The sequence below is a fragment of the Purpureocillium lilacinum genome (assembly GCF_023168085.1).
Source record: "Purpureocillium lilacinum CBS 284.36 DNA, scaffold_3, whole genome shotgun sequence".
Lineage (NCBI taxonomy): Eukaryota > Fungi > Ascomycota > Sordariomycetes > Hypocreales > Ophiocordycipitaceae > Purpureocillium > Purpureocillium lilacinum.
The window spans coordinates 4,154,780-4,180,470 of NW_027072113.1; the positions used below are offsets into that span (position 1 = coordinate 4,154,780).

Genomic DNA, 25,691 nt, shown 5'->3' on the forward strand with positions numbered 1-25,691 from the left:
TCAATCGAGAGCCGCCGGCGTATGCCGGCCTCTCATGCAAGAACTATTCCATCGCTCAGCCTCGACAACCTTGATCCCGTCACGTGCAGCGAGCTTGTCGGCCATACATAGGGGATTGCGCCGGTCGGAGAGGGCTCATTCCGGTGATCGATGGCCGTCAAGAGATTCGCCCACCAACGGCCCTAGAGGCGCCCGAGGTGCACAAGGTGCCCGAGGTGGTGCCAGAACCAGCAAAGCGCTTGACGGCGCCTCTTCATGGCGCCAGCAACAGAAGCTCAGGAAGAAGCTGGACCGCAAGGCAGCCGAGGATGAGGATGAAGAGAGCGGGCGGCAAACGAGACGGAAGCGTTTCCTCGATCCGGAGTCCAATTTTGGCAAGAAGAGCTTGGTATACCAGCTCAAGCACGGAGAGCTCAAGGAACGAGCTGCGTCTCTGGACCTACAAGAGCCTGTCCGTCCTATGCCTCGACTTAACAATGACCGGTCGCGCCCGCGGAGACCTGCGTCTCCGAAAACACAAGAGCCCTTTCCTCCTGGGAACCGTTCCTACAACGACAACTCGCGCCCACGAAGAGCAGCGCATACCAACGACAGCCGCCAGCCTCGCACCGAGGACGACGACGGCTCGCTTGGGAAAGCCGAGTTCAAGGGGCGTGGAAGGGGAATGATGCCAATGACAATACACTATACCACCGCGGCGTCCCAATTTCTATACGGCCGATCCGTCGTCAAGGCCGCCCTGGAGCAGGGGAGACGCAAGCTCTACAAGCTATACATCTACGGTGGCGAGAATCGGAAAGACTCGAAAGACAACGCCGTCATGATGGCCCTGGCCAGGAGACAAGGGGTGCCTATCAAGATTGTCCCGAATGAGGAGCAACGCCTCATGGACAAGATGAGCATGGGGCGCCCGCACAACGGCTTTGTCCTAGAGACCTCGCCGCTGCCGCAAGTACCCGTGCAGTCCTTGGGCAAGCTCGAAGAAACCCCCACGAAGCTTGGGTTTCATGTCCAGCTGGACCACCAAACGAGGGAGGAGGAGGCGATCAACGGCACCGACACGTTCATTCCTCGATCCAACGACGTTACGCCCAAGCCATTTGTGTTGCTGCTCAACGAGATCCTCGACCCTGGCAACCTGGGGGCGCTCCTCCGAACGGCAAGCTACCTCGGTGTGGATGCAGTTGGCATCACAAACCGCAACTCGTCCACCCTGACGCCCGTTGTTCTCAAATCGGCAGCCGGGGCAGCCGAAGAAATTAGCATTTTCACTGTCGACTCGCCGGTCCAGTTCATCGACGATTCGAAGAAGGCTGGCTGGAAAACGTACGCAGCTGTAGCCCCGCCAGAGCGCAAGCTTGTGAAGCGCCACGGCGACAAGTTTGTCTCCACGGACACGATCGAAAAGACGAGCCCGCTGGAGCACGACCCCTGTGTGCTGATTCTCGGCAACGAGGGCCACGGCCTGTCGAAGCCTATCAAGGTGGCAGCGGACTATGAGGTCTCGGTACCTCGATTTGTCCAAGGCAGCAGTGTGGATAGCCTGAATGTGAGCGTGGCAGCCGGCCTGCTGTGCCACTCGTTTGTCAAGGCATCGATGGGCGAGACGGCGGTGCCGGCGGAAACACATGGCCGTGGCAGCGATGAAGGGGCGAGTGCTGCAAAGGATGAAGCCGACAAGGGCGAGACGATGTTCTGAGCGCCTTGGAACGATTGATCCTGTAACATATGTACGATATAACGATCTCAATCCACTGTAAAAAAGGCAGGGCATACATCGTTCTGATTGCGTTCTTCATCTACCCATCCAACCTTAAAGCCAGCCCAATGCGGTGATCGGGTGGGCGGGCCGCTGCCGTGCGCTGTGGGCCCTCTGGGAAGTGCCGCTGTCAGTACCTGTGTCTACGTCATGGACCCTGAGAGGCGCCATGAGTCTCTGCATTCCAGTCTGATCGAGCATGACCGGCCGCAATGCGAATTAAAGCATTTTCCTCTTTTCAACGCTCATGGCCATTGCGAACAACTATGCAAACGGTCTTGGGTTGAGAATCTGCGTTTGATGCCCAGGGCTGGGTTGAATGATCGGGCTTGGGCCGACCTCGTGTTCCCAGCCACCCAGTTTGTTCCCGCCGCCGTCGCATTTTAAGCAGAACTCGCTTCGGCATTGGCAGCGTTGCACAACCTTCAACGACCACAGTACAGCATCAGACGCAGACACAAACGCAAATACGCATTAGCGAGCCTCTCACGAGAGCCACCTCGGGTCACTCACGCATCAATCACGTGCGGTCGCGTTTCATCGCCCCCGTTGACGTCGGAATCGCAGCTACCCTGCAGGCGGGCTCTTCGCGCGCCATGGCGCCGCCGTCGTCGATGCTGCTCCTCCCAGCCTCGCTCCTGGCGCTCGTCTCTCAGGTCACGGCCGCTCAGCAGCTTCCCACGGCAGTCAAGAAGCTCTCACTGGACTCGAGCGAAAAGATCTTTTCCGAGCACCTGGCCTTTGCGCCGCTCCTACCTGCGGGCGGGATCCAGGACAGCAGCGTGTTCCTCCAGCATCTCAACAGCCATGACTTCGACGAGGACGATGACGCTGCGCTGCAACGTCACAACGGCACGGAGCGGGTCTTTCGCCCTGCGTTTGCAAGGCACCTGGATGACAGCGAGGACCATGTCTTGCGGCGGGCGGCCGCGGCGCTCGCCCTGCTGCGCAAGCGGGCCGCCAGCTGCCCGGCAGGCATGACGAGCTGCGCGGACCAGGGTTCGCCCAACAAGTGCTGCCAGAAGGGCACTTATTGCACAGACGTGCCGGACACGATAGTCGGGCATGTCGCGTGCTGTCCGGATGGATCCAAGTGCGGAGGCGGCGTCGGCAACTGCCCCACGGGCGCGACGAGCTGTCCGTCCGACCTGGGCGGCGGCTGCTGCATCCCGGGATACGTTTGCCAGGGCGTCGGATGTAAGTCTTCCCAACCAACTTGGTGATGCAGAGGCTACAAGAGGCAGTGGCTAACACGGAGTGTGTAGGTGTGCCTAGCGCTTCGGCGACGCAGAGCTCCAGCGCTCCGTTGACGATAACGTCAACCCAGACGACCATGGTCGGCGGCAGCCCGTCGACGGTCATTGTCACACTGACAGTGACGGCCACTTCGTCTGCCGCACCCACCACGGAGACGGAGACCACGACCATCACTCCGTCCGGCGACGGCTCCGCCACGGGCCGACCCCCCTGGCGACCCACGGGCTCCTCCTCGGACGCGGACTCGGCCAGCACGACAGCGGCGCCGACCTCCCAAGACGAGCCCACGCAAACGGGCTGCCCGACGGGTTTCTACGGATGCCTGGCAACGCACGGCGGCGGCTGCTGCCGCACCGACCGCGACTGCCAAACGCACGACTGCCCGGCGGCATCGTCGACAACTCTCGTGTCGGGCGGTGTGACGGTGGTGGTGCCCGCGACAGACGTGCCTAAAGCGACGGCGTCGGCGACGTGCGCGGGAGGGTGGTTCCTTTGCGGGAAGGAGGCTGGGCCCGTGGCTGGGTGCTGCCCAAGCGGGTACGACTGCGGCACGGCGAGTTGCTTCACTGTGGGCGCGAGCCAGACGGGAAGCGTGCAGAAGGAGGCGCCGAAGAAGGGGGCCGCTGCGGCGGGCGGACGCAGCGCCGGACTACTGGCCGCGGGTGTGGCCGTGGGTGTCTGGGCAATGCTCGCTGTGGCATGAGGAGATCCGGCGGTGCAATGAGTAACGAGTTATGACAGCATTTAGAAGAGGACGGGAATTAGGTCCTCACAGACATGCGGCTGCGATGACACGTCGAGAATGCGGCATGACAGCCTTGGGTCCCGCGCAAGCACATGAACGGGGCCAGTGTAAATCCAGGATGAAAATGTAATAAATCATGAGTCCAACAAGCCCGTGGCGATGGGAGATGGGTGAATTGTGCCACTTTGACGGCGACTTGGGACTGCAGTCCCAACTCCCAAGGTACGGGGGCACAGCGTGTATGTGTGTGATATACGTTACAACTCAGTTGCAGTGGCCCGTCGTCCAAGAAGAAAACCCACAAGATTCCTCGCCAAGCACGAACCTCGCTGTTCCTCCTCACCGCGGCCTCCCTCAACAGTCGCCCCCGCAAACAATGACGTTGAAGTCGCTGTCATGAAAGACCTGCCCGGCCCAATCCCCCCATCCAAGTCGTGCTGTCCTGGCACTTGACAAGACTGTATATGTCGAGGGGTTGGAAGTGTGTTGTGCTGGCAGCGGCTTCTTTGCGCCGCACGTCGGCGTAGGACGTACCAAGTACTTGGTTTCCTTTTATCTTCTAGACTCACATCATGAGTCCTACGCAGGGACCCGGCGATGGCCCTTTCGGGAGCTCTGGCCAGGCACTGGTAGTTTCGAGGCTCTCGCCATTGGAGACTGCCTATTGTCGGGCAGTATTGTCCACACAGCGCCAGGCGGGCCGTGTGGGGAGAAGAGATCAGATCACCAGCGATTGCCGTCTGTCGGCGCCTTCACCAACGACCAGCGACCCGGCCGAGAGCTCGGTCCTGCCAACGTACTTCGTAAAAGGACCTGCATCCCCATCAATGCGCACCCGGGTGCACTGTCCACAATGTACCTGCCAAAGTCCGCAGAGTGTCAGGCCCACGTGCGGGTGGCGCAAGGGCTTACAGCCTCTATTTCATCGACGAGAGAGACAAGTGTCCCAGCATGCCACATCTTACAGTACTTCGCACTGGAAGGTAAAATGAACCACATTCAACCTTGCGATAGAACGCTGCCTACTCGTATTGGATCAGTGCATCCTACAGCGCAATACATAATAGCTGTAGGATACAATCTGGAAGGGGCATCGCCCATCTTCGCTCCTGCCTCGCCATCGATGGAAAGTTGAAACCTTGCGAAAGCACGGCCCCGCGATATTCATGCGTGCCAGGGCTGTGGTGTTTCTTCTCGCCCGCCAGAATGCACCGGGTGGGGGGAAGGAAGGGACCCTGCATAATAGTTGCGCGTGCATTGCGACGGGTCTGGTTGCCAAGCAGCAACCATCTCGGTCCCGCTTCATGCATGGAATTTCTAAGGAGCTTTCCTTACTCGCAAAGGCGCAACTGGTTGGTCGCACGGGTCGTCTGCAAATTCGGGGCCACAAACCATCTCGGCGCCAGTCGTCTTTGCTGTAGCGATCTAGCACGGTAGGGGTGGCCTGCTTTGACGCCAGAGTAGCAGACATCTCAGCTACTTACATACGTCCGTCGCGTCCCACCTAGGCTATTGCTGTCATTGGTATCGTTGCTGCCGTTGCCGGCGTCGCTGTCGTCGCTGTCGTTACTGTCGTCCCTGTTGTTGCCGTGCCTCGGAAATGAAGCTACACGGAAGCGCGGCACGACGCAGCAGCGGCAGCCCAGGCGCGTCAGCGAGCTTGACCCGACAGAGAAGCCGCCGAGCAGCATCGTGGGAGCCGCAACGGACCAACTCACGCATTGCGGGACAGGCGCGAAGGGCTTGGCATAGTCGGCCCCTGCCGTGCTTTCCCGTTTGATGCGCTTGCTGAGGCAACATTGTTTTCTCTCCTCGTTCCCCTCTCTGCCCAACTGCGCTTGTTTTTGCTCCGCTCCGCTTCTTCACTTACACGCGCCAAACATCCATTGAGCCCACACGTCCCTCTTGTCTTGCGCTACCCACGGTCTTGGAACGCCTCTTTTTCTTGGGATCCAACATGAGACGCTCTGCTGCTGTTGCCGTCTCTGCAGGCCTCCTGCTGCCCGCCGTCGCAGTGGCCTCGCAGCTCGTTCATCGTGCCGATAGCAAGGGCGGCGACCCCGTTGACGATAGCAAGACCAAGGTTTGCTACCCGGCTGTGACGAGCGGCATCATTCCTCCCTGCGTCGAGATTGCCACCGTCGAGGCTCTTTGTCAGCCCAACGGCACCGACACGATCGACTATCAGGCACACGCGCAGTGCATGTGCAAAGGCAGCTTCTTTGCCGACTGGAAAGGTTGCCAGAACTGCCTCCGCGTCCACGGCCTGCGCAGTGAGCGCGACAACAACTACTGGAACGGCGTCCTCTCGGTCGCCTCCAACGCCCTCTGCTCCGGCACCCCCACCGCCGTCTTCCGCTCTCTGTTCGCCTCGGCCGAGGCCAACACGGAGGCGGCGCCGTTTGCCACGTCTGGTGACACCAAGAGCTCGGACCAGTTCCCCGGCAAGACTGACGTGAGTCTTTACTACACGGCGACGGGCCCGCAGGGTCCTGGCGCCATTACTGGTGCTGCGGCCACGGCCACGAAGCAAGCAACGGCAACAGAGGGCGAGACCTCCGATTCGGGAACGGGCATCACGTCGGGCGCGTCTGTCACTAGAAGCGCGGGCGGCAACCGCACGGGTTTCACCTCACAGACCGGCGGCACCCAGACGGGGTCTGCCTCACCAAACTCGTCGACTGCTGCTGCTCCCCGCGAGGGAGTTGCGTCTGGGATGGCAATGGCGGTGGCTGGGGCGGCACTGATGATGGCGTTTTGAGTCGTATGGGTTTGAGGTGAAAAAGAGGACTCGGCCGGGATGCGAGGGGGCAGGGCCTGACGGGTAATTCTTAATGGGCCGCAGGGGTTGGCAATTATTAACGATTAATAAAGACTACAGGCACACAAGAATCCAAAGTAGTGATTTGCAAAACATCTTTTCTTCTCCCTATTCACAAAGATGCATGGTGACTTGCAGAGGGTACCAGGTCCGCGACTTCTGCCTGATATCGTGCAACGAATCAATTACACCTTTGCAAATAGGAAGGTTCTTTTTTCTTATTGAGATGGTAAGCCATAGTGACTGCTCGACTGCTTGATTTCGGCCCAAATCGCTCTGTGTTTTTGCTTGCAACAGGTGCCTCACAACGAGGGAATTGCTGCTGTCTCCCTTTCCCTTTTGATTCCTTTGTTCCCCAATTGACCCTTGATATGCAGCATGCCTTACTCGGGCATGTGGGTGAAGGGCTTGGCCAGGTGCTCCTGGCAGAAGGGCAGCTTGCTGACGGTCCAGATCTCGGTGTCCTGTGGCACGGTCAGCCCAATGGCTCAAGATAGACATCGCAGTGCAAGGAGGGGGCGGAACGCACGGGCTTCAGGTTCTTCTTGATCTCAGTGTCAAAGGTGCCGGCCTTGAGGGCGATGATCTCCGGGGCGGCGTCGGGGTCGTGGGCGATGGGGGAGCCGCACTCGGAGCAGAAGATGCGGTGGACGTCGTGGCCTGACGAGCCCTTGCTGGAATACTTCTTGGTGGGGCCGTTGATAGTGAGCTTCGCCTTGGGGACGACGGCGACGAGGGCTGCGTTTCCGGGTCAGTTCCGGGACAATTGCCGCTGTTGAGAGGAGGGTTGTTAAGTGAGGGGACGGGGGTACGGACAGTACGTGGAGCCGGACTGGCGCTGGCAGTCGTCGCAGTGGTCATATCCGGTGAGGAGAGGGGCATCGACGTCGACCGAGTAGGTGACGGCCTTGCAGAGGCAGTGTCCGGTGAGAGGCATGATGGCTGATTCTGTCCGAGTCTGCTTGTTGGAGGGGATTCCGGGGCTTTGCGCAAAGTGAGATATGCGGATTGTGTCAAGTCGACGAGTCCAAGCTTGAGTTCTGGTCTGCTCTTGCCTCCTCCGGCGGGGTAAGCACGAGGTGGACGGGTATTAATATGCAGCTCAAGGGAGAGCTGAGCAGTGAGGAGGAGCTTCGGTGGGGCCGGCGTGGGCTCGATGACGTGGGAACTGGGAGCTTGAAGACGAGGATGCAGCCGCAGTGTGGCGCGTCGGCGGAACTGATTGGCGAGGGCGCTTGTCCTGCCGGCTGATATGAAGTTGTTTTGCGTTTTGGCTTGCAGGACAACAGGCCCGTTCGGTGGAGGAGTCGATGCTTTTTATGTGCCGGTCGGAGCGCTTCGTCTGCGTGGCTTCGTTCGCCATGTTGGCGTTGCGACCATAGTTCCAATAATCGAGTGACGTCGGGATTCCTCTCACATTATTTGTCATGGACAATTTGGCCGTCTCCCCGTCCAGGTCGAGGCCCTCCCGTCCCGCGTGTGATTGTCGGTAAGCCACTGCTCTTGCCGGGCCCGATGGCTGCTTCAACGGCGGCCAAAAGGACGCCCCTCCTCTGTGCCCCGGCGGCGGGGCGGGGCAGCCGATCCATCCGCCGGCGCCTGTCCCTGAAGATTTGGAATTCCCGCCGCGCCAATTGCGTGGGGGAAGCAACTGCCCTTCCCGTCCACCTCGAGGGTTGAGACACGCCGCGACACTCGGGTTAGGCGGCTCACGCACAGGCAATCCGATCGCATGGGCTCATTGTGACATTTATCCAGCGGCAGTGGCTTGCTGGCCTGCGCACATGCCACGCGCTGCACCGAGTTGGACCAGTGGCGTACATGTGCAGCTGTGACGCCGGCTCTTGGCTTTGACCTCCGTTGGATCCTGTCTTGACTCCTTGCCTCGCCGGCGTCCTGGAGCAAGGCATTCGGCCCGCTTCGGGAAACGTCGTTAGCCTACCAAGCTATGCGCGTGAGCGAATAGCTATTGACAAATAGCCAGCCGAATCCCGCCAATCCGCTTATCCCGGGCCGGACAGGACTCTGTTCAGCAAGGACCCTGACAAACAGCAGATCCCCACGCGCAGACCGACTAGCATTGTTGCAAGAAACTCGGCGCTGCCAAAGAAGTAAGTGTCCGCAACCAGTAGGCGAAGAACCGCCGACCGATACTCCCCCTTCAGCATGTCGCCGGCGTGTGCCAATATATACGCATCCATGGATGAGATGCGGAAATCGCGGATATCGACAACCCGGGAAACCGGCGGTCCGGGCGGATCGACCGAAGTTGGGGCGAATGGGATCCGTTCCGGTCTCCGGCGCAGCCTCTGAATCAGCTTGAAGGACAGGAAGTCGGCAAGTCCCGATGCGTGCAATGGCGGTGCGCCCTTCTTCAAAAAGATGTCCGGCAGCACATGCGGCTTGTCCACCCAAATCGTCCCGTTTTCTGTGAGCTCGCTAAATATGCCTTCGAAGTCATGCGCGTAGCGGACAAAACGCGTGTAGAAGATTGGTGTCAGAACTTTGATCTCAATCTGATCAACATCTCCGGGCGTTCTTTCGGCTGCTGCCTCTGAGACATAAACGTCCTTGGAAATATCAGTGATGCCACTGGGAGTATATGTCACCGAGACAGGGTTGGGCGACTGTTGGACGCGAAACTCCAGGTACCTGCGGAACGCCATCTCGAGCTTTGTCTCGAGGCTGTCTGCGTGTCTTCCAAGGCTCTCTTTGAGTGGTTCCGGACGGTACCATACGTGGAGCTTGTGCTTGTAGAACAACGTGGCGGCTTCCTTGACGATTCGAGGCATGGTCACAAACCCGACCCAGAACCAGCTGATCAGGAATCTCGTCTTTTGGAGGATACCCATGACCGACGGATCGATAGCATCCCCTTCCGAAAACAAGCGGGCAACGAGCTTCGGATGACCCTTGGAGGAGGCGAGGTTGATAGTGACATCGATGCCTCGAAAGCCCTGCATGCCAGGCCCAAGAGGGTCGCTTGTAAGGACCGAGTACATCCCTTTGCGCGAGTTGAACGGCGACACGTGGAAGTCTTTGGCAACAGACCCCCGAATCCGCGCGACAGTGGGGGCCTCGTTGCGACCCGAGAGGTACTTGGCCTCGCCAGCAAAGTCCCGTAGCAGGAAATACGGTCGTCTCTCGCCGAAGGTGTTGTTGACCTCCAGCACAATTGCCGTCAAAATCTTGTCAGCCGAGTAGAGGTACCAGAAGGACACGGGGTTGAAGTGATATCCCAGGAATCTGGCTGCCGTCAGGAGGTAGGCGTGTGGAAATTCGGCAGGGTCCGCACCCTGAGCGAGATCAGTATCAGTTAAGTCAAACAGGGGATACCTGCGAACCTGAGACCTGAGGTAGTTGTCCAGCTTGCCTCGGAGCCCAAGCTCGGCATGGCCCCGCTCGAGGTAGTCGACTGCGTCGACGTGGTACCAGGCCTGCGCCAACCTGGAGCGTTCTCGTGTTTCCGCAGATAACATGCGGTTTACATCGCCTTTATAACCGACAGGTACGCCAGCAATGAGGTAAGAGTATGCAAATGAATGCTTCTTGGGGAACATGCGCATGTGCGTCGTCTGTGCCGGAACCAGGTATGGTTGTCCGGGCCCACTCCAAGGAGCCGTTCTTTTAGCAGAGAGAGTAGATCGTGAAAGTCTGAATATGATCCATGCCGTCAATACATAGATTCCATATAACGCCAAATTGTGCAACGCTGTTGAATCACGCATCCAGTTGGTGATGGCGACGCTGTTCGAATATGCAATGAAGAGAATGGTGAGGAGCAGGTCTAGGCGATTTCCAAAAAACGCAAAATACAAGGAAACAGCGAGAAATGATAGAACCGCAAGGACATCGCTGCGAAATATCCGGTCGAGTCGATCAATAATGAGCACGGCAGGCACCCATGGTGACCCGTCTGACATGCCGTCCATGCCAATCCGGCGAGGACCGCCTCGAGGAGGCCCGGCCACGCTCCCAACAGGGAGCAAAGCGAAGGCGGAGCAGAGAAGAGAGGAGAAGGCGGGCGGGCGAGTGAAATAGCAAGTGAAGGGCCCCCTCCCATGAAGTCATCAAACGTGCCATCAAGGTGTCTATGCTCTGCGGCCGTGAGGAACCGCCAGGGCATCCAGGCGCCTCGTTAGGCCTTAGTCATTCGGGGTGAGACACCAACGGTCAGGGCAGGCACGCCCAGCGGCGCAACTGCAGCTGCGTCATGGACTGAGCCGGCGTCATGCTGCGGCGCCGATTGGCCGATCAATCAACGCTGTGTTAGGTAAGCCGGCAAAGCGGTCGAACCCTGGCTTGCATTGGCCAGGGTTCCTCTAGCACATTCTACCGCCCGTTGTGTGTGGCACGGGCTCCCCGACAGCCACAGCCAGCCTTGCCAGAACCCCACGAAGGCTTTTATCTCCGTCCGCCGGTTGAGTCAAGTTTCCACCTTTTGATGCCATCATCCCCTCCATATATCTGTCCATTCTCTCGCCCCATCGGCAACCCCATCACATCACCAATTCTACCTCAAACCACACCGCTGATTGTCGCACACGGAGACTCCTTTGCGACCGCCATCTAGCCCTCTCGAGACGAGCGAATACTCCTCGAGGAATCGACGCCTTACACGAGCAAATTCACCGCTCCCCACACGACCCCGCCACCGACAACACTACCACCACAATGGCCGACTGGGATAACGTCACCAAGATTGGCAGCAAGGTCCGCGGACCCGGCGCTGCCCAGCGCGAGACCGTCATCCGTGGCAAGGCGGCCCTGAACGCCGCTCAGCGCAGCGGCGGTGTCATCGGCACCGAGAAGAAGTACTCTACAGCCAACGCAGTACGTACCCAGCACGCGACAACGCGTCTTAAACCTTGAAAAGCCCTCAGCTGCTAATATGCATCTTTCAAGTCCGCAAGTGGAACCGAGGGCCAGCGCCTCACCAAGGTTGACCGCTCCGACGACATCATCAAGCCCAACACTGTCGGCAAGCTCGTCGGCGACACCATCTCCGCCGCCCGCCAGAAGATGGAGCCCAAGATGACGCAGAAGGACCTCGCCACCCGTTGCAACACCACTCAGGGCGTCGTTGCCGACTTTGAGCGCGGCTCGGCTACTCCCGACCAGAAGGTGCTCGGCGCGATGGAGCGCGTCCTCAACGTCAAGCTGCGCGGCGCCGACATTGGCGCCCCCAAGTTCCCCAACAAGAAGTGATTCGGCCCTCAGCTCACTTCCGGAGGCGGCGGCTTCCGGCCATTACTGTTTAAACACATCTACCGCATGAAAAGTGATTTTTACCGCCGAGCCAAGGATAGCGCCGGGCTAGGTTGGATGGGCACTTGTCTTGTGTGACGCTGAAACGGACACCAATGATGATGAGTGGCGGACAGGATGCAGGAAAGCCATAGAAGCGGGGGTATAGAGTTTCTACATACGTACCAAAAGGAATCAGAATGTTATCTTTTGGGACATTGCGCGCAGCTGTCACGCCGGCAGAGATCAGACACGTGCAAGGTGACGGGCCGCAAGGTGAACAGGTTGCTTTCGATTGAGGAACCGACCCGGCAGGCCGTCTGGCGCGCAAAGGCGCCTTTCGCTGACAGCCAGATGTCGCCAGCTGCGCGCTGCGCGCCGCTCTGCGCTTCTTAAGCTCGAGTCCTCGCACGCCCATCCGAAGTCATCACATTCACCCTACATCTTACACTTACTACCAGCAACCCGGAATCAAGCCTCATATCTCCCCCCCATGCACTAGGAAAAGCCCCGAACCGTCACTATGGGCCGATCCCAGGGCGTTGAGGGAGTCGTCGACGACAAGGTGAAAGTCGTCGCCGTCGAAGCTTCGGCCAGTTCTACGGACCTGGAACGAGCTGAGGCGAGCGACGAGGTCTCTTCCAAGGTTACTCAGCCTGGTTCGCCGGTCAAGTCTCACGCCGAAGGCGCCTCAACCCAAGATGCCCTCCCTCAACAAACTCCCGTGAACAAAGGAGGCCGCTCCGTCAAGTCCATTGTCGACTGGATCGAATCGTCCGGTCCCTCGCCGTCCCCGACCAAGGGGGTCATCTCGACATCAACGACTGCTCTCACCACCAAAAGCCCCAAGCCTGGAGTCAAGGCAAGCCAGCCCCTGAGCACCATCTCTCAGCTCAAGCGCCCTCGCGTCCCATCCTCCAATGTCCCAAATACCGCCGATGTGGACGACGACGAGCTGTCGTACCTCAAATACCAGGAGTACTTTTCGGACAAGCCATTGGGCCGTCGCCTCGATGGCGTGACTGAGGATCTGTCAAAGCTGCCGGTCGAGGACATCTTCAAAAATGCGGAAAAGGCGGTCCACTCTGAGCCAACTCGCGTTCGCGTCCACGGAATTGTGGGTGAGGCCAAGGGCATCGCTGAAGAAGCGGCTGGCAGCGATGACGCTGTTGCGAAGGAACCTACGGGCGAACAACTCTCACGTGGCTTGGGTGCGATGCTGCCGGAGCCAACTCAGGCCGAAGACAACGCAGAGGCAAACGCTAAACCCGCGGCCGAGACCAACCCAGCCATGAGTACAGACGCACCTGGCAGCAGTGATGCCATCACTCGGGATGCTGACTGTGCCGCTGACACCGAAGCAGGAGTGGCCGCGACTTTGGAAGACAAGGAGACGTTTATTCAGCGAAACCCGGAAGAGGTTAAGGCGTTTTAGGGAAATGTCCGCTCATACCTCGCCATATCCGATGATGATGATGACGACGACGACCTCGACTCGGACGACGCTGAACTGGAGAGGAAGAAACTTGCCCAGCGGGCCAGAAAGCGTCTCCCAGCTTCCAGCGCGAGGTTTGTCCAACCGCGACAGCCACCCGAGCCCCCGGTTCCCTCTTCGAGCACCGAACTAACTAGCTCTCCCACTTCCCAGCCTCAGCCAAGTCCCACCGGTGTCGACGGCCCGTCTTGCCCGCCAATATGGCCCCAGCAACGACAGCTACACCCGATCTACGAGTCGCTAGTCGAACGCGACGACCTGGTCCCCCCGCTCAAGTTCGGCTACACGCATCGGTGGGAGGATGAAACTGATGGCGACGGCGAGGTGCCGCTGCCGCCGCTGTCCGCGTCTTCGAAGGCGGCACGGAAGATTGTGAGCGCGCCGACATCACTTGCTGAGGCGTACGTACGCGACGAGATCAGGGCCGAGCAGAATTGGCAGTGGATTTAGCGTGGGGGAACGCTGAACTGCAGGGGCGGACACTAACAAAGTGAGGCTGGTTATAAGCTTTGCGTCGGGTAATTGAGGCAGTAAGGCAGGGTGCTTGCACGGATCGGAGTTCACAGATTTGCTATACAAACACAACCGGCAGGGGGTAGGGTCAATTAATTGAGCAATCACTCGAGTGTTTTTCGGCCTTAGTCGTCATGCGCCTATCATTATGCTCGTATCAAGGACGGTTCTACCGATATCTATGAGGCCACCTTGGCGCTGTACTTGGCCGCCGCCTTGTCAAACAGCTCGCTCTTCTCTGCCAAATCGACCAGGAATTGGTGGTTGGGCTCTGCCTTCTTCAGAGACCTGCAAACAAGTTAGCCAATTTCCTCAACAGCAAAAATATTGGGGACGCACTCTGTCAACTCCGTAGCATCGTTTCCAGAAACAACCTTGAGCACCAAAAGGTTGGCAATCGCCTCGACGTATCCCGGCTCCTTTTGCAGCGCCTGCTCGAGAGCGGTCTGCGCCTCCTCTAGCCGACCCAGGTGCAGCTCACACACGGCCTGGGAGACCAGACTCCGTATCGATGCGGTCGATGGCGCCTGAGCGAGCTCCTCGTAGACGTAGAACGCTTGCTGGTATTTCTCACCGCCCTAATTCGCTGTCAATACGGATCAATGCATGAAGGGGACATATTGCGCACCACTCTCAGTCCGACCCAGGACTCTGCCAAGTTGACCAACAGGCTATCTTGCGCCCATCTCCGTGCTGCGGCGACTTCCTTGACAGCGAGGTCGGTTCGGTTCTGTTGCAAGTGGATCTGCACAATCAAGGCAACGGCTTCCACTGTGGCGCAAGTCAGTATCTTGACGGCGAACCATTCCCAATCGCAGGCTTACAGCTTGCTTGATGTTGCGACAGCAGCGCCAGAGCATCGTCCGAGTTGCCCGACGCCTGAAGCACCGTCCCGCCAATGATCTGGACGGTGACGTTGTCCGCCGCCGACTGGGCGAGCTTCTGGATCGTCGCAACCGCGGCGTCGGTCTTGCCAAGGGTGTACTCTGCAAAGGCACCGAGGGCCTCGAGATCGGGCACCGACTCGCCCTTCACGTCGGCGAGAACATCCTCGGCCTGGCCAAGGGCGATGCGGGCTCGCAGTTGCAGGACGCGCGCGGGCAGGGCGTTCTCGGGGGAGAAGGAGGACGTGTCGAAGTCGACGACCTCCTGGTACTGGCCCTGGTGGAAGTGATTGTGGATGTTGATGAGCTCGCCCTCGGCGGAATAGGGGTCCATGGTGGGCTGTGTGGTTGCGACGGCAGTGTCGTCGTAACGTGTCCTGTAGGCGGGAGTTGGTGACACCTGGTCGTGATGGTGGGGTCCACGTCCAAACAGGGGCAGTTGGAGCTGTTGTGTTGCTGGACTCCCTCGAACTGGTTGTTCCGGGAAACTTGGTTTAGCCGGTGTATAGCCACCAAGCCAGGTCGGGTTGCCGATGTGCACAACCACTAACATGGACCTGTGCTGATGAAGTGGTCAACTTCTGACATGAACGTCAAGCCAAACTGAACCTTGATGTTTGCGAAGATGTATTCCAGCCCATTGCAAAGTTTGGACTGCCTCGTGGATATAAACGCAGTCATTGACGCACCCAAGAGATGCGATACTACATTTGAAGAACGTCGGCACGCTGCACTCCAATTTGCGCAACAGGCATGTTACTGCATAGGAGGTTAGGCAGAATCAAAACGGCAACTGTGCAGGGGACGAGCAGTTCAAGTTCCCGGAAGTCTTGCATCAATTGCGTTCCTCGGCTTGCGAGCCTGGTTCTTGATGCCGTTTCGGGTCGATGTCCCGCGCCTCAATGCAAGCCCACCATGACTGCACAACTGTGGATTATCCACCGCATAAATGCAGCCGACCCATTATGTCAGCACCGTTCGCTAGTCACAGCCCTGGAATCGAGGCACCGAGTGGCTCGACCCCACCGTTAGCCTCATGGCCCAATCAGGACCACCATTTACCCTAGTTTCCCACAAAGCGAGAAATCACCAAAACCTCCCAAATTTCGCTCCATCTTGGGAACTTTGCATCACCAAACACCTAGTAACGACACCGCACAACGTCGTCAAGATGGTACGTCCCGCTGCGATCCCCAATCCCGTCTGATGTATCCAAAACCACAGGGCGATTACGCTCCTCGAAGCGCACGAGCGGTCGCCAGCACGCGATGACAGTCTTCGACGAACTTTCGAATCTCAATGCGAGGCGGGGGGAGGCGCGAACGGAGCGAGCATGACGACGGCCACGGCCTGAAATGAGGAAGCTCGTGACGAAACCTTCGACTCCGACGACGATACAACCAGATTCGCGCATCGAGGACTGTCTCGTGCAAATGGCGACCGACTGCGACTTCGAGGGCCATCGACCCGCGTCACCACGCCGCAAACAGCTGCTGACCCTGCCGGCACAGGTCAACATTCCCAAGACCCGCAACACCTACTGCAAGGGCAAGGAGTGCCGCAAGCACACGCAGCACAAGGTCACCCAGTACAAGGCTGGCAAGGCCTCCCTGTTCGCCCAGGGTAAGCGTCGTTACGACCGGAAGCAGTCGGGTTATGGTGGTCAGACCAAGCCCGTCTTCCACAAGAAGGCCAAGACGACCAAGAAGGTCGTCCTGCGGTTGGAGTGCGTCAAGTGCAAGACCAAGTGCCAGCTGGCGCTGAAGCGATGCAAGCACTTTGAGCTTGGGTACGTGAATCCGGGTCACCCCCGACGACCAGCGCGGTCATGCGGCGTGCTAACGAGGCGGCGTACAGTGGCGACAAGAAGACGAAGGGTGCGGCTCTGGTGTTCTAAGTGCATTGTTTTCGGGTCACTCCATTTCTCGTGCTTCTCCTCGCGGCATTTGGGCATCATGGACACTGGCGAAGGGGGATACCAAATCCTCGATTGGGGATGGGTTCATAGGGAATGAATAAAACGGTTCTCTGTGTCACGCATTACGGACGAGTACGCGTGCGGCGACTTGGCAACTCGAGTTGCAGTCAGTTCGGCCACCCAGGGCGAAAAGGTCATTTCTAGAGAGGCAGAGGGCGAGCACTCGGGACGGCGGATGTGACAATGGGCCAGTACAAACAGGTCGAATGGAACCACCATTGAGCTGCCACTCCCTCGCTTGATCATGACCAGCGTGTCTATCCAATGTCTGGTCTACTTTATCGGTCTACGTCTAGAAGCCTTCGCCCATCATGATGGTTCTTCCACCCCCGTACCACAGCGTTCCGTTGCGAGCGTCAAGCCCCTTCTCCTGTCCGACAACCCACTCTCCGTTGAACTCGGCGTCCGACTTATCCCAGACCTCCTTCTCGAGCCACTCGTTGATCTCGTCAATCGCCTTGATCCAGCTAGCCCTTTTCTCCGGAGTGTCATGCTCAGCCCCGTCCAGGTACCGCCCGAGAGTAATGTGCGCGCTCGGGACCTGGTATCGCGATCCAACCTCGAGACCTGCGTCGCACACCTGGTCGAAGATGTCTCGCCGCAGGTGGTGGTATGTGTAGTCGTCGCCTGAGGTGACGCCATCTTGCGGATCAGGCTGCGTCGCAGCTGGCGAGGTTGCCAGTTCACCCGACGCCGGCAGGAAGGAGACCGCAAACGCTGAGAGGTCATATGAGATCATGGGCTTGACCAGACGCGCACGGTGGGTGTGCGTGTAAGACGTGATGGAGGGGAGCGCCGGACGGAGGACGGACACCAGCGATCCAATCTCCTCGGGCGTCTTGGAGAAAGTGATTTCAAGAGTGGTGAGATGCATCCGGTACGTCGGCATCAGCCAGACGCCTGATTACCGTTAGTCGCCGTGCGTCGGCAAATGAGAACCTCGGGACACCCCTACCTGGAGCAGCCGCCTTGAGCATATTTTGCAGCTTTTCAGCCAACTGAATTACATGAATCGGCGGCCGCGCCCACAGGACGAGACAGTTCCTCTCATCTTGAAAGCCGGGCTCGATATGCGGTCTCTCCAGCTTCAGCAGGTGCTGGTCGATGATGAGGCCGCTGAAGTCGGGAGACAGAAACTTGTCTTTTTGTTGGGCGTTGCGCCTGGTACGGTGGACCGAATACAGCTGCTGGATTTCCTCCTGCATCATCGATCATTAGAGGGTCTCCTTCAATTCAAGTGGTCGACGTACATGGCTGTTGTGGCAGGCCTTGATGAAAGCCGCGTACGGGTTTTCGCCGGGCTTGAGCGCGATGCCAGAGAGGTCCTCTAGCTTATTCTGCGCGTCCGTCGAGGACACCTTGTCGCCCATAGTGACTGCTTTTCCTTATGCCTGGGATACCGAGTAGCGAGATAGGATGAGGCTATCGTCAAGCAGTTCTATTTAAAGACTCAGGAGTCGGGGCTCGAACCAATGGCGCCTTTGTCTTGACACGGGATGTCACCGATGACTAATCTGCGTATCGTTTTGATCCGGCTATATACACGACGATGGGGCTCAGACTCCGTCAGTCGGAGCCGGAAATGAGTTGCTAGTTGTAATGGCGTTACGTGACTTTGAGAGGCGGCCAAGGTTCTCGCAAAGTGCTGCGATGTCGCGAGTCGGGCGAATTTAGAGCATGTGTTTTCCGAGAGAGGAGTGGTTGAGTGGATCACCAAGTTGAAATCAGGTTCGCATCTCTCACCAGACAAAGCGAGAAATTGGTAACCAACTGTGGGCTGATGCCGGCTCTATTCCTATTTATGTAGTGAAACGGATAAAAGACGCCTTTAATGATCTTACAGCTTTTCCCTTCTCCCCTTTGGTATCCTCACGTCAATCTGTGGCTCGTTCCCGCTGTCCGACTCAAACTCCACCAGTTGGCAGTCTTCCACGGGTACACCGCTCATGGACTGTGACACCACAAAATCCAGCGTCGTGCCCTCGTCTCCCAAGACTACCATGGGTGCATGCCATGTTCCTGCTCCATAGGTGACCGCCTGGGCGTTCGTCGCCACGAATGCCACCAGCCCGCTCAAGTCTGGCAGCCCCCTCCCGGGTAGGTCGGCGCCCTGCGGAACGGGCAGGTCCTTGTCGGCCTCGTTGGGCGCCAGGCTGGGCGCGACGACGACGAGGTAAGTCTCGGCCGAGGAAGACACCGGCGCAAAGGTCTGGGTCGTGAACGGGTGGCGCTCCAGCACCTTGACGGAGAACAGGTCCTCCGGCGCGCCCTCCGTGCTGCCGGGCGCCGGGGCCAGCTCCCTCGCGGCGCAGACAAACATGCTGAAGACGGCCTCGCCGGGGCCGCCGCTGGGCGCCTGCGAGTACAGGTTGCGCACGCGGCTCACATTGCGGTACTGGATGGCGGAGCCCTGGTTGGCGGAGAAGGCGTTGGGCGGCAGCGACGCGGCGTGGGCGGCGAACGCGGAGGGGTGCACGTCGGAGCGCGGGTTGGCGATGACGCTGCCGAACGGGGCAAAGGCCTCGTGTGAGAGGGGCTGGGCGGTGACCTGCACCTTGCGGCTGCCGATGTTGACGGTGACGACCATCGTGGCCGCTTGACTCTGGCCGAGATGAGTTGCTGTCGTGCGACTGGCCGAGTGTGACCTTTGGCGTGTTGTGATCCTTGTGCAGCGTCTGTTCTCCTCTTTTCTCTACCCGCGCCAAATTGTCCGGCTCTCAAGACTCCAGCAGAGTTTCTTCCGTGGCTTGGAGAGACATCAAAGGCGACAAAGAGAAGTCGACGGCGGCTTTATGTCGAGCGGCCGTTGCGCCTGCGCAGCTCCGAAGCCCCTCGAAAGCTGGCCATAGGGCCGGCCTTCCGCGGGGGCGGAGCCCTGGCCGGTGCCGGACCCCTCCGGGCGCGGCCGCCTCCGCGCCAACGTAGCGGCCCACGCTGGCCTGAAAACGCCGCTCCCGCCGCCCTGCCCCCAGACAACGCTCCTCGACCCCAATCTGTCTTCTCAGATGTGATGAATATGCATATCCATCTCTGGTTCCCACCGGAGCTGCATTTTGAACATGACCAACAAGAAAGGGCGGCATTCAGCCCGCCTAGAGGAAGGCACGAGCGCCGTTTGTGGCTGGCCCTTCGGCGCCGAGTTCGGCATTCGCGCCTGCCGTTGGGCGGAAACCCTGATCCGTTCGAGAGGAAGGAGCGATCGGATGAAAGAGCCGTAGGCCGTACTAGCGACGGTCGCTCATTGGCGGCGACCTCGACAAAGGCGCGCAGGGCATCGCCTTTCAAACTGACGTGCTCGCCGTTGGGTCTGAAAGCCATCGTGACCGTCTTCACACTGTTACACCGTCTGTGCTCTCCGTTTCGAGCACCACAACATCAACAAAAAGCCCCCGACCCCGCCCACTGTGCAGGACGGCCGGCAAACTCGTTCTTTCGTCTCCATCTGACTGCCTCCGTAACCCCAGTACTGCAATTCTGACGACTCGACGCCAATCCCGCCACTAACGTGACCGTCTGCGTCTCGGCATTAAGCGACGCCGCCATCGGGCTGAATGAGAGAACATAGCAGTCATGACGACTCCGACAGCGACTCCGACGTAGACGCGCTCCTCGATTTCCCGAGAGAGCCTGTGGCGGCCCGCTCAAGAGGCAATGGCCCCAATGGCCCGTCCCTCGCTGCCGTAGCGGAGGGCGACGAAGCCGCCATCCGGGACCCTCCGGCTGCCCTGCCGTCTCAACAGGAGGATGCCCACAGCAGAAAACCAGTGGCGTGGAGCGAGCTGCCCCGGAAGGACCAGCTAGTCATCATCACACTGGCCCGTATGAGTGAGCCCCTTGTACAGACCTCGTTGCAGGTAAGTCTCACGCAGCTCCTCCACTACTGCTCAACACCAACCCCATCATACCCTCTCAACAACTCGCCTTCCGTGTCCACCCGGAGACGCTCCGTCTGACACAATGCCAGTCGTACATGTTCTATCAGCTCAAGTGGTTCGACCCGTCCCTTCCCGATGCGACCATCTCGAGCCAAGCCGGGGTTTTGCACGCCAGCTTCATGGCTGCGCAGTTCCTAACGGCCATGCTCTGGGGCCGCGTGGCCGACTCGCACCGCGCCGGCCGCAAGACCGTTTTGCTGGTAGGCCTTCTGGGTACGAGCGTGTCGTGCCTGGGCTTTGGATTCTCCACAACGTTTTGGCAGGCGCTGGTGTTTCGCACACTAGGCGGCATGACCAACGGTAACATCGGCGTCATGCGAACCATGTAAGTGCCCAGCTACTCACCGTTTTCTCCTCACTCAACGACAAGTTGTCGGAAAATTTAGGGAGAGAGAGGGGGCTCTCTGCACAGGTGAGAGATGAAGGCTGACGCAACATAGGATCAGCGAGATCATCCGTGAAAAGAAATTCCAGGCTCGGGCGTTCCTCCTCCTACCCATGACCTTCAATATCGGCGTCATCATTGGACCAATCCTCGGCGGCATACTCTCTGATCCAGCGGGCAGCTATCCCGACGTCTTTGGAGGGATGCCCTTCTTCGAAAAGTTCCCCTATGCCACTCCAAACATTGTATCGTCCTTCTTCCTTCTGTGTGCCGCCGTCGCTGTGTGGCTCGGCCTCGAGGAGACACTCGACTCCCTGCGCGATGGCACCCAAGACCTTGGATTCCGACTGGGCAAGAAACTCACGAGGAGTGTCAAGGGGATGTTTAAAAGATCGGACAGAGGCGGAGACTACCAGAGTCTCCTGACCGAAGACGTCGAGCTAAATGGCGAGGAAGCCGTCGTCAAACCCCCCGTCAAGCGCTACACGCAGCGACTCGCCTTCCGTCGCATCTTCACCCGGAACGTCGCCCTGACGCTGTTTGCGCAATTCTTCCTAAACTTTCATGTTGGGACCTTCAATTCCCTGTGGTTCGTGTTTCTGTCGACGCCGGTATGGGATCCCGCGAAATCCGACCACAAGCCCCGACTGCCCTTCTTCTTCACGGGTGGCATCGGCCTTCACCCCCGGTCAGTCGGAATTGCCATGGCCATCCTGGGCGCTATTGGCATAACGATGCAGCTGTTCCTCTATCCACGGATATCGGCACGTCTCGGCACCCTCAAGTCGTGGCGGTACTTTTTGCTCTGCTTCCCGTTCACGTACTTTCTCGTGCCGTACCTGTCCGTCGTGCCTAGCACCACGGCGCCGCCGTCAGCAAAGACCGGGCCCGCGATATGGGTTGCCATCATCGGGCTGCTGTTCATACAGGTGACTGGAAGGACGTTTGCGCTCCCCAGCCAGGTCATCCTCGTCAACAACTGCTCGCCCCATCCCAGTGTCCTGGGCACCGTCCACGGCATATCGCAGAGCGTCAGCAGCGCAGCGAGGACCATAGGCCCCATGGTGGGCGGTGTGGTGTACGGCTTCGGGCTCAGCAATGGCGTCGTCGGGCTTGTGTTCTGGGCACTTGCCTGCGACGCCATTTGTGCGTGCCTGGCCAGCTTGCTAGTCAAGGAAGGAGACGGGCATGAGATATGGCTCGAGGGCGACGAACAAGAGGAAGAGTCCCCCGGGACACACAATTAGACGAGGAAGCGCGTCGTAGACCGACGCATCCTCAAGGAACCAATTCCATTTAGAGGCCTGACCAGTTTGCGAATCCTTACATCTACTCTGACATGAACGCCTAGATATGACCCGAAGACAGTATAGTACAAGACATGTCGCGTGCGCGGTTCCCGCTATGAAACAATACTCGCTTGCTCCCTGTTGTCAAACCGTTCCGAAGCTCGATTCTGCTCGCCGAGAGTCGGACTACCATCCTCATGCGAATTCTCGCGGCCGTTGGGCGCTCCCCAGTCCCGGGTCCTCGTCGTCCTTGTCTGCGCTCCTCCACGGCGACGTTGACCTCGCCGGCACCGGCTGCAGGCCGATGTGCTGCGAGGGCGGCTCGTAGCCCGGGGGCGGGTCGGACGGGTTGCTGGACTGGGGCGCGGGGTGGTAGTCCTGCCGCCAGGGGTGCGGCTGGTAGCTCGTGTTGGCGCCGGGCTGGCCGTTGGCGAGCTGGACGCGCTTCTTCTTGTTGAGGTAGCCGCGGCCGAAGACGAAGAAGAGCATGACGAAGCCGATGAAGATAAGGAGGCCGGCGAGGATCATGCCATACTTGTTATCGAGCGCGAAGGAGAAGCCACTAGAGGCGAATGTGTCAGCGCACCCGAGCTTGCAGGCGGAACGAAGAGGCACGTACAAGAAGGCATTCAGGACGCCGAAGAAGATGATGATGCGGCCCAGCCAGAGATGGATCCTGCCAAACTTTGTGGGGGCCTGCGTCTTGCGGTACTCGGTGTGGTGGAGGAAGCCGAGTACGAACTGGCCAATGATGAAGGCGACGATGATGAACCCGAGGATCTGGTGATAGTGGCGGAACCCGCGAGACTAGGGTGCGTAATAGAGTCAGCACGGAATTCAACACTGTGTTCCATGGGTTCCAATGAGTTCAGCGCATACTCACCCTCTGGTAGTTGAAGCTCGTCACGACGCCCAGAGCGAAGCCCGCAAAGACGCCGAGCATTGCGACGGTCTGGTTAACGGCATGCCAGCGGGCCCATTGGCCGAGGCGCAGGAAGGCGACGCCAACGGGGAAGAGCACGACGAGGAACAGGACCATGAAGGCGCCGTGCAGGGCAGCCTTGACATCGGCCTTGCCCGTCTTGCGCCAGCCGAAAGAGACGCCCTCATTCTTGGAGTTTGCGTTGAGAACGGGTAGGTCGGCGCTGCCTTGGGTATGCTGCATGTCGATGGTGAAGCCGCCAAACTCGCGGTGGAACTTGATGCTGGCGCGCTGGTCCGCGCTGCGGAAGCTCTCGCGCGGGCCGACGGCGTAGATGGCGTTTGAGGCGGGCGACGAGACGTCGATGTAGCCGCTCCCCGTGCCGCGGGCGGGCCAGCTGCGGCAGTGCTCGATGCACTTTGCGTTGAAGTACATGTAGCCGTCGTCGCGGACGCCGGTGCCGTTGAGGACCTCGTAGTTGAGGTCCGGGTAGAACTCGGGCTCGTAGTTGCCGTAGGCGACGCGCGGGGAGAAGGTGACGTTGGAGTCGGAGCGGGAGTCGCGGTAGAGGAGGAGGAAGAGGGCGCCCTTCATGTCGTCGCTGCCGAGGCCGACGCCGCCCCAGGCGCTGTCGAGGGAGACGCGCAGGCTGAAGTAGACGTCGAGGTTGTTGTGCTCGGGGACGGTGAAGGCGAAGGCGACGTCGCCGTCGGGCGAGACGAAGGTCGACTGGCCGGGCGGGTTGTCGGCGTCATCGGCGGCGCGGGCGACGGCGGGCGCGAGGGCTGCGGGAGGGGGAGCATCGTTGTCAGTAACGGCATCGTTTTATACATGGACGTGACGTGACGAGTCTCTGGGCGTAGAACGGGCAGGGTAAATAAGGCGCGCCCGCAAGGCGGCGTATCGATGTATTATACACAACGGCGGCGGCGGTAGAGGAGTGCTGCAACGAGGCGCCGTTTCCAGGAGAGCTTCTGGGACAGAGGGAGAGAGAGAGCAGGGGACAGGGGGAAGGATAGTTGGAACTCACCCGCAACCGCCAGCGCGGCGCCGCGCCAGATTGTCCCGAGGAGCATGGGTACAGAATTACTCGACTGCGGTCTCTCTCTCCTTGCGCGAGACGCAGGAGGGCAGAGATGGGGGGGACGGGGGCGAGGGTCGAAAGGCGACGAGCTGACAAGGACGCTGCAGCGTGCGAGAAGGAAGCGGAATGAGAAGTAGTCGACGACACCTGGATGCTAGAGAGGGAGGCGCCCGTCCAATCTGAGATTGGGGGAGGTGGTGGTGTTGGTCGGGCCAAGGCACATGGACGCCGCCCGCCCCAGGGGACGGTAACTTTAACTCGGGCACCCCCTGTCACGGGCACTTGGAAATGGAGGGCGGCCGCTCGTATAGCTCTTTCCCCGTCTCCTCACCTCACGGCAGGGCAGGGCAGTGGCGCGCGTCGAGCACCACCTCACCAGGCGCGGTGCTACTTAATTTCGCCGGCGTGTGGGCTCGCCGCCGGTCCGTCATGCAGTGGCGCGCCGAGGTGTCGGAAGCTGGGGCCAGCTGTCGGCATCGACGAGAGGGGGGCGGAGCAGCCGCTTCATGCTGGTGCTCAGCTGGCTGGCATGCTGGAGCCGTGGCCATGTCGCGGCCGCTGGAATCGCAATGACGCAGCCTTCCCGTCGATGGCGACGGCCACGCGGAGACCCCAGCGCGCCCTGATGCTTTTGGGCTCTCTACACGCTGCCGTCTGCCGGACCCCCTCCTGGAGAATCTTGTGGTGCGGCATTTGCACATCGCCATGTCCAAGCCACGTTGTTGTTGTGCTTGGATCGACTCAAAGCTGGTCGACAACGACGCGACAAGACTGCAGCAACGCGACACCTGACCAGCTTCGCAGAGCCCTGGGAGGCGGGCGGCGATCCATTGAATTTGCGGTGCGGCGCCTCCCTGCGCGCCTGAACGCAAATGCGCGGTCCATGATTCGCCGGCTGCAAACTTGACACCCGCGCCGGCTCTGCATTTTTGTCCACCTATTCGGTGCATCTTCATGCAGGGCCGCCGCCGCCCCCGCTTGCGCCAAATCTCGGCAGCCAAAGACCCACCCCTTCGTTATGCTGCGTCATGTTGATGACCAGTGAACACCACGCGCGGGAGAGACAACCGAAGCCTCGAGGCGTACATTGGAAAACTCGTTGAATCGACGCGCTGGCAATCGCGTTGTAAACCCATGTTTCTGCCCGGGTTGGACAATGATGAGCGGTGGTCCGAGCAGCAAGGAATATTGGCTGTCGTCAACCAATGCGGCCAGGATCATTCATTGCGTTTTATTACCACGCCGCGCATCAACCTTCTTGTCAAAATGAACAACTATATCTCCACGTTGTCGACTTGGCCGGCTGCTCTGGCCCTGGGTCAGCCTCGCTCATTGCACCTGGACGGTTGGGATTGGAAGCGGGAGGCGTTTGAATCG

The 25,691-nt window shown here is 59.5% G+C and overlaps 13 protein-coding genes across 13 annotated transcripts; 7 read left to right on the top strand and 6 right to left on the bottom strand.

Annotated features, from left to right (window-relative positions):
- Positions 1-34: 34 nt before the first annotated feature.
- PLICBS_004824 (uncharacterized protein) lies at positions 35-1,699 on the top strand (the record flags this gene model as incomplete). Its single annotated transcript, XM_018325794.2, has 1 exon — positions 35-1,699. One exon carries the CDS (start codon positions 35-37, stop codon positions 1,697-1,699), a length of 1,665 nt encoding a protein of 554 aa, XP_018175546.2.
- Positions 1,700-2,373: 674 nt separating this feature from the next.
- PLICBS_004825 (uncharacterized protein) lies at positions 2,374-3,719 on the top strand (the record flags this gene model as incomplete). Its single annotated transcript, XM_018325793.2, has 2 exons — positions 2,374-2,956; positions 3,025-3,719. The coding sequence occupies 2 exons, from the start codon at positions 2,374-2,376 to the stop codon at positions 3,717-3,719; spliced, it is 1,278 nt and encodes a 425-aa protein (XP_018175545.2).
- A 1,999-nt stretch (positions 3,720-5,718) lies between these two features.
- On the top strand, positions 5,719-6,522 carry PLICBS_004826 (uncharacterized protein; the record flags this gene model as incomplete). Its single annotated transcript, XM_018325792.2, has 1 exon — positions 5,719-6,522. One exon carries the CDS (start codon positions 5,719-5,721, stop codon positions 6,520-6,522), a length of 804 nt encoding a protein of 267 aa, XP_018175544.2.
- A 443-nt stretch (positions 6,523-6,965) lies between these two features.
- PLICBS_004827 (uncharacterized protein) lies at positions 6,966-7,519 on the bottom strand (the record flags this gene model as incomplete). The annotated part of the gene is made up of 3 exons (XM_065600602.1): positions 6,966-7,046; positions 7,112-7,320; positions 7,399-7,519. The coding sequence occupies 3 exons, from the start codon at positions 7,517-7,519 to the stop codon at positions 6,966-6,968; spliced, it is 411 nt and encodes a 136-aa protein (XP_065456674.1).
- Positions 7,520-8,585: 1,066 nt separating this feature from the next.
- Positions 8,586-10,148, bottom strand: PLICBS_004828 (uncharacterized protein; the record flags this gene model as incomplete). The annotated part of the gene is made up of 2 exons (XM_018325791.2): positions 8,586-9,878; positions 9,927-10,148. The coding sequence occupies 2 exons, from the start codon at positions 10,146-10,148 to the stop codon at positions 8,586-8,588; spliced, it is 1,515 nt and encodes a 504-aa protein (XP_018175543.2).
- A 1,108-nt stretch (positions 10,149-11,256) lies between these two features.
- On the top strand, positions 11,257-11,790 carry PLICBS_004829 (multiprotein-bridging factor 1; the record flags this gene model as incomplete). The annotated part of the gene is made up of 2 exons (XM_018325790.2): positions 11,257-11,415; positions 11,488-11,790. 2 exons carry the CDS (start codon positions 11,257-11,259, stop codon positions 11,788-11,790), a joined length of 462 nt encoding a protein of 153 aa, XP_018175542.1.
- A 562-nt stretch (positions 11,791-12,352) lies between these two features.
- On the top strand, positions 12,353-13,264 carry PLICBS_004830 (uncharacterized protein; the record flags this gene model as incomplete). Its single annotated transcript, XM_065600603.1, has 1 exon — positions 12,353-13,264. The coding sequence occupies one exon, from the start codon at positions 12,353-12,355 to the stop codon at positions 13,262-13,264; it is 912 nt and encodes a 303-aa protein (XP_065456675.1).
- A 752-nt stretch (positions 13,265-14,016) lies between these two features.
- Positions 14,017-15,055, bottom strand: PLICBS_004831 (uncharacterized protein; the record flags this gene model as incomplete). Its single annotated transcript, XM_018325788.2, has 4 exons — positions 14,017-14,125; positions 14,177-14,415; positions 14,466-14,608; positions 14,662-15,055. 4 exons carry the CDS (start codon positions 15,053-15,055, stop codon positions 14,017-14,019), a joined length of 885 nt encoding a protein of 294 aa, XP_018175540.1.
- A 1,021-nt stretch (positions 15,056-16,076) lies between these two features.
- PLICBS_004832 (60S ribosomal protein eL42) lies at positions 16,077-16,618 on the top strand (the record flags this gene model as incomplete). The annotated part of the gene is made up of 2 exons (XM_018325787.2): positions 16,077-16,510; positions 16,579-16,618. The coding sequence occupies 2 exons, from the start codon at positions 16,077-16,079 to the stop codon at positions 16,616-16,618; spliced, it is 474 nt and encodes a 157-aa protein (XP_018175539.2).
- Positions 16,619-16,991: 373 nt separating this feature from the next.
- Positions 16,992-18,069, bottom strand: PLICBS_004833 (ureidoglycolate lyase; the record flags this gene model as incomplete). The annotated part of the gene is made up of 3 exons (XM_018325786.2): positions 16,992-17,599; positions 17,655-17,898; positions 17,950-18,069. 3 exons carry the CDS (start codon positions 18,067-18,069, stop codon positions 16,992-16,994), a joined length of 972 nt encoding a protein of 323 aa, XP_018175538.2.
- A 467-nt stretch (positions 18,070-18,536) lies between these two features.
- Positions 18,537-19,286, bottom strand: PLICBS_004834 (ureidoglycolate lyase; the record flags this gene model as incomplete). Its single annotated transcript, XM_018325785.2, has 1 exon — positions 18,537-19,286. The coding sequence occupies one exon, from the start codon at positions 19,284-19,286 to the stop codon at positions 18,537-18,539; it is 750 nt and encodes a 249-aa protein (XP_018175537.2).
- Positions 19,287-20,250: 964 nt separating this feature from the next.
- PLICBS_004835 (uncharacterized protein) lies at positions 20,251-22,266 on the top strand (the record flags this gene model as incomplete). Its single annotated transcript, XM_018325784.2, has 3 exons — positions 20,251-20,553; positions 20,664-20,959; positions 21,075-22,266. The coding sequence occupies 3 exons, from the start codon at positions 20,251-20,253 to the stop codon at positions 22,264-22,266; spliced, it is 1,791 nt and encodes a 596-aa protein (XP_018175536.2).
- Positions 22,267-22,503: 237 nt separating this feature from the next.
- PLICBS_004836 (uncharacterized protein) lies at positions 22,504-24,306 on the bottom strand (the record flags this gene model as incomplete). Its single annotated transcript, XM_018325783.1, has 4 exons — positions 22,504-22,870; positions 22,928-23,115; positions 23,192-24,015; positions 24,261-24,306. 4 exons carry the CDS (start codon positions 24,304-24,306, stop codon positions 22,504-22,506), a joined length of 1,425 nt encoding a protein of 474 aa, XP_018175535.1.
- Positions 24,307-25,691: the final 1,385 nt, after the last annotated feature.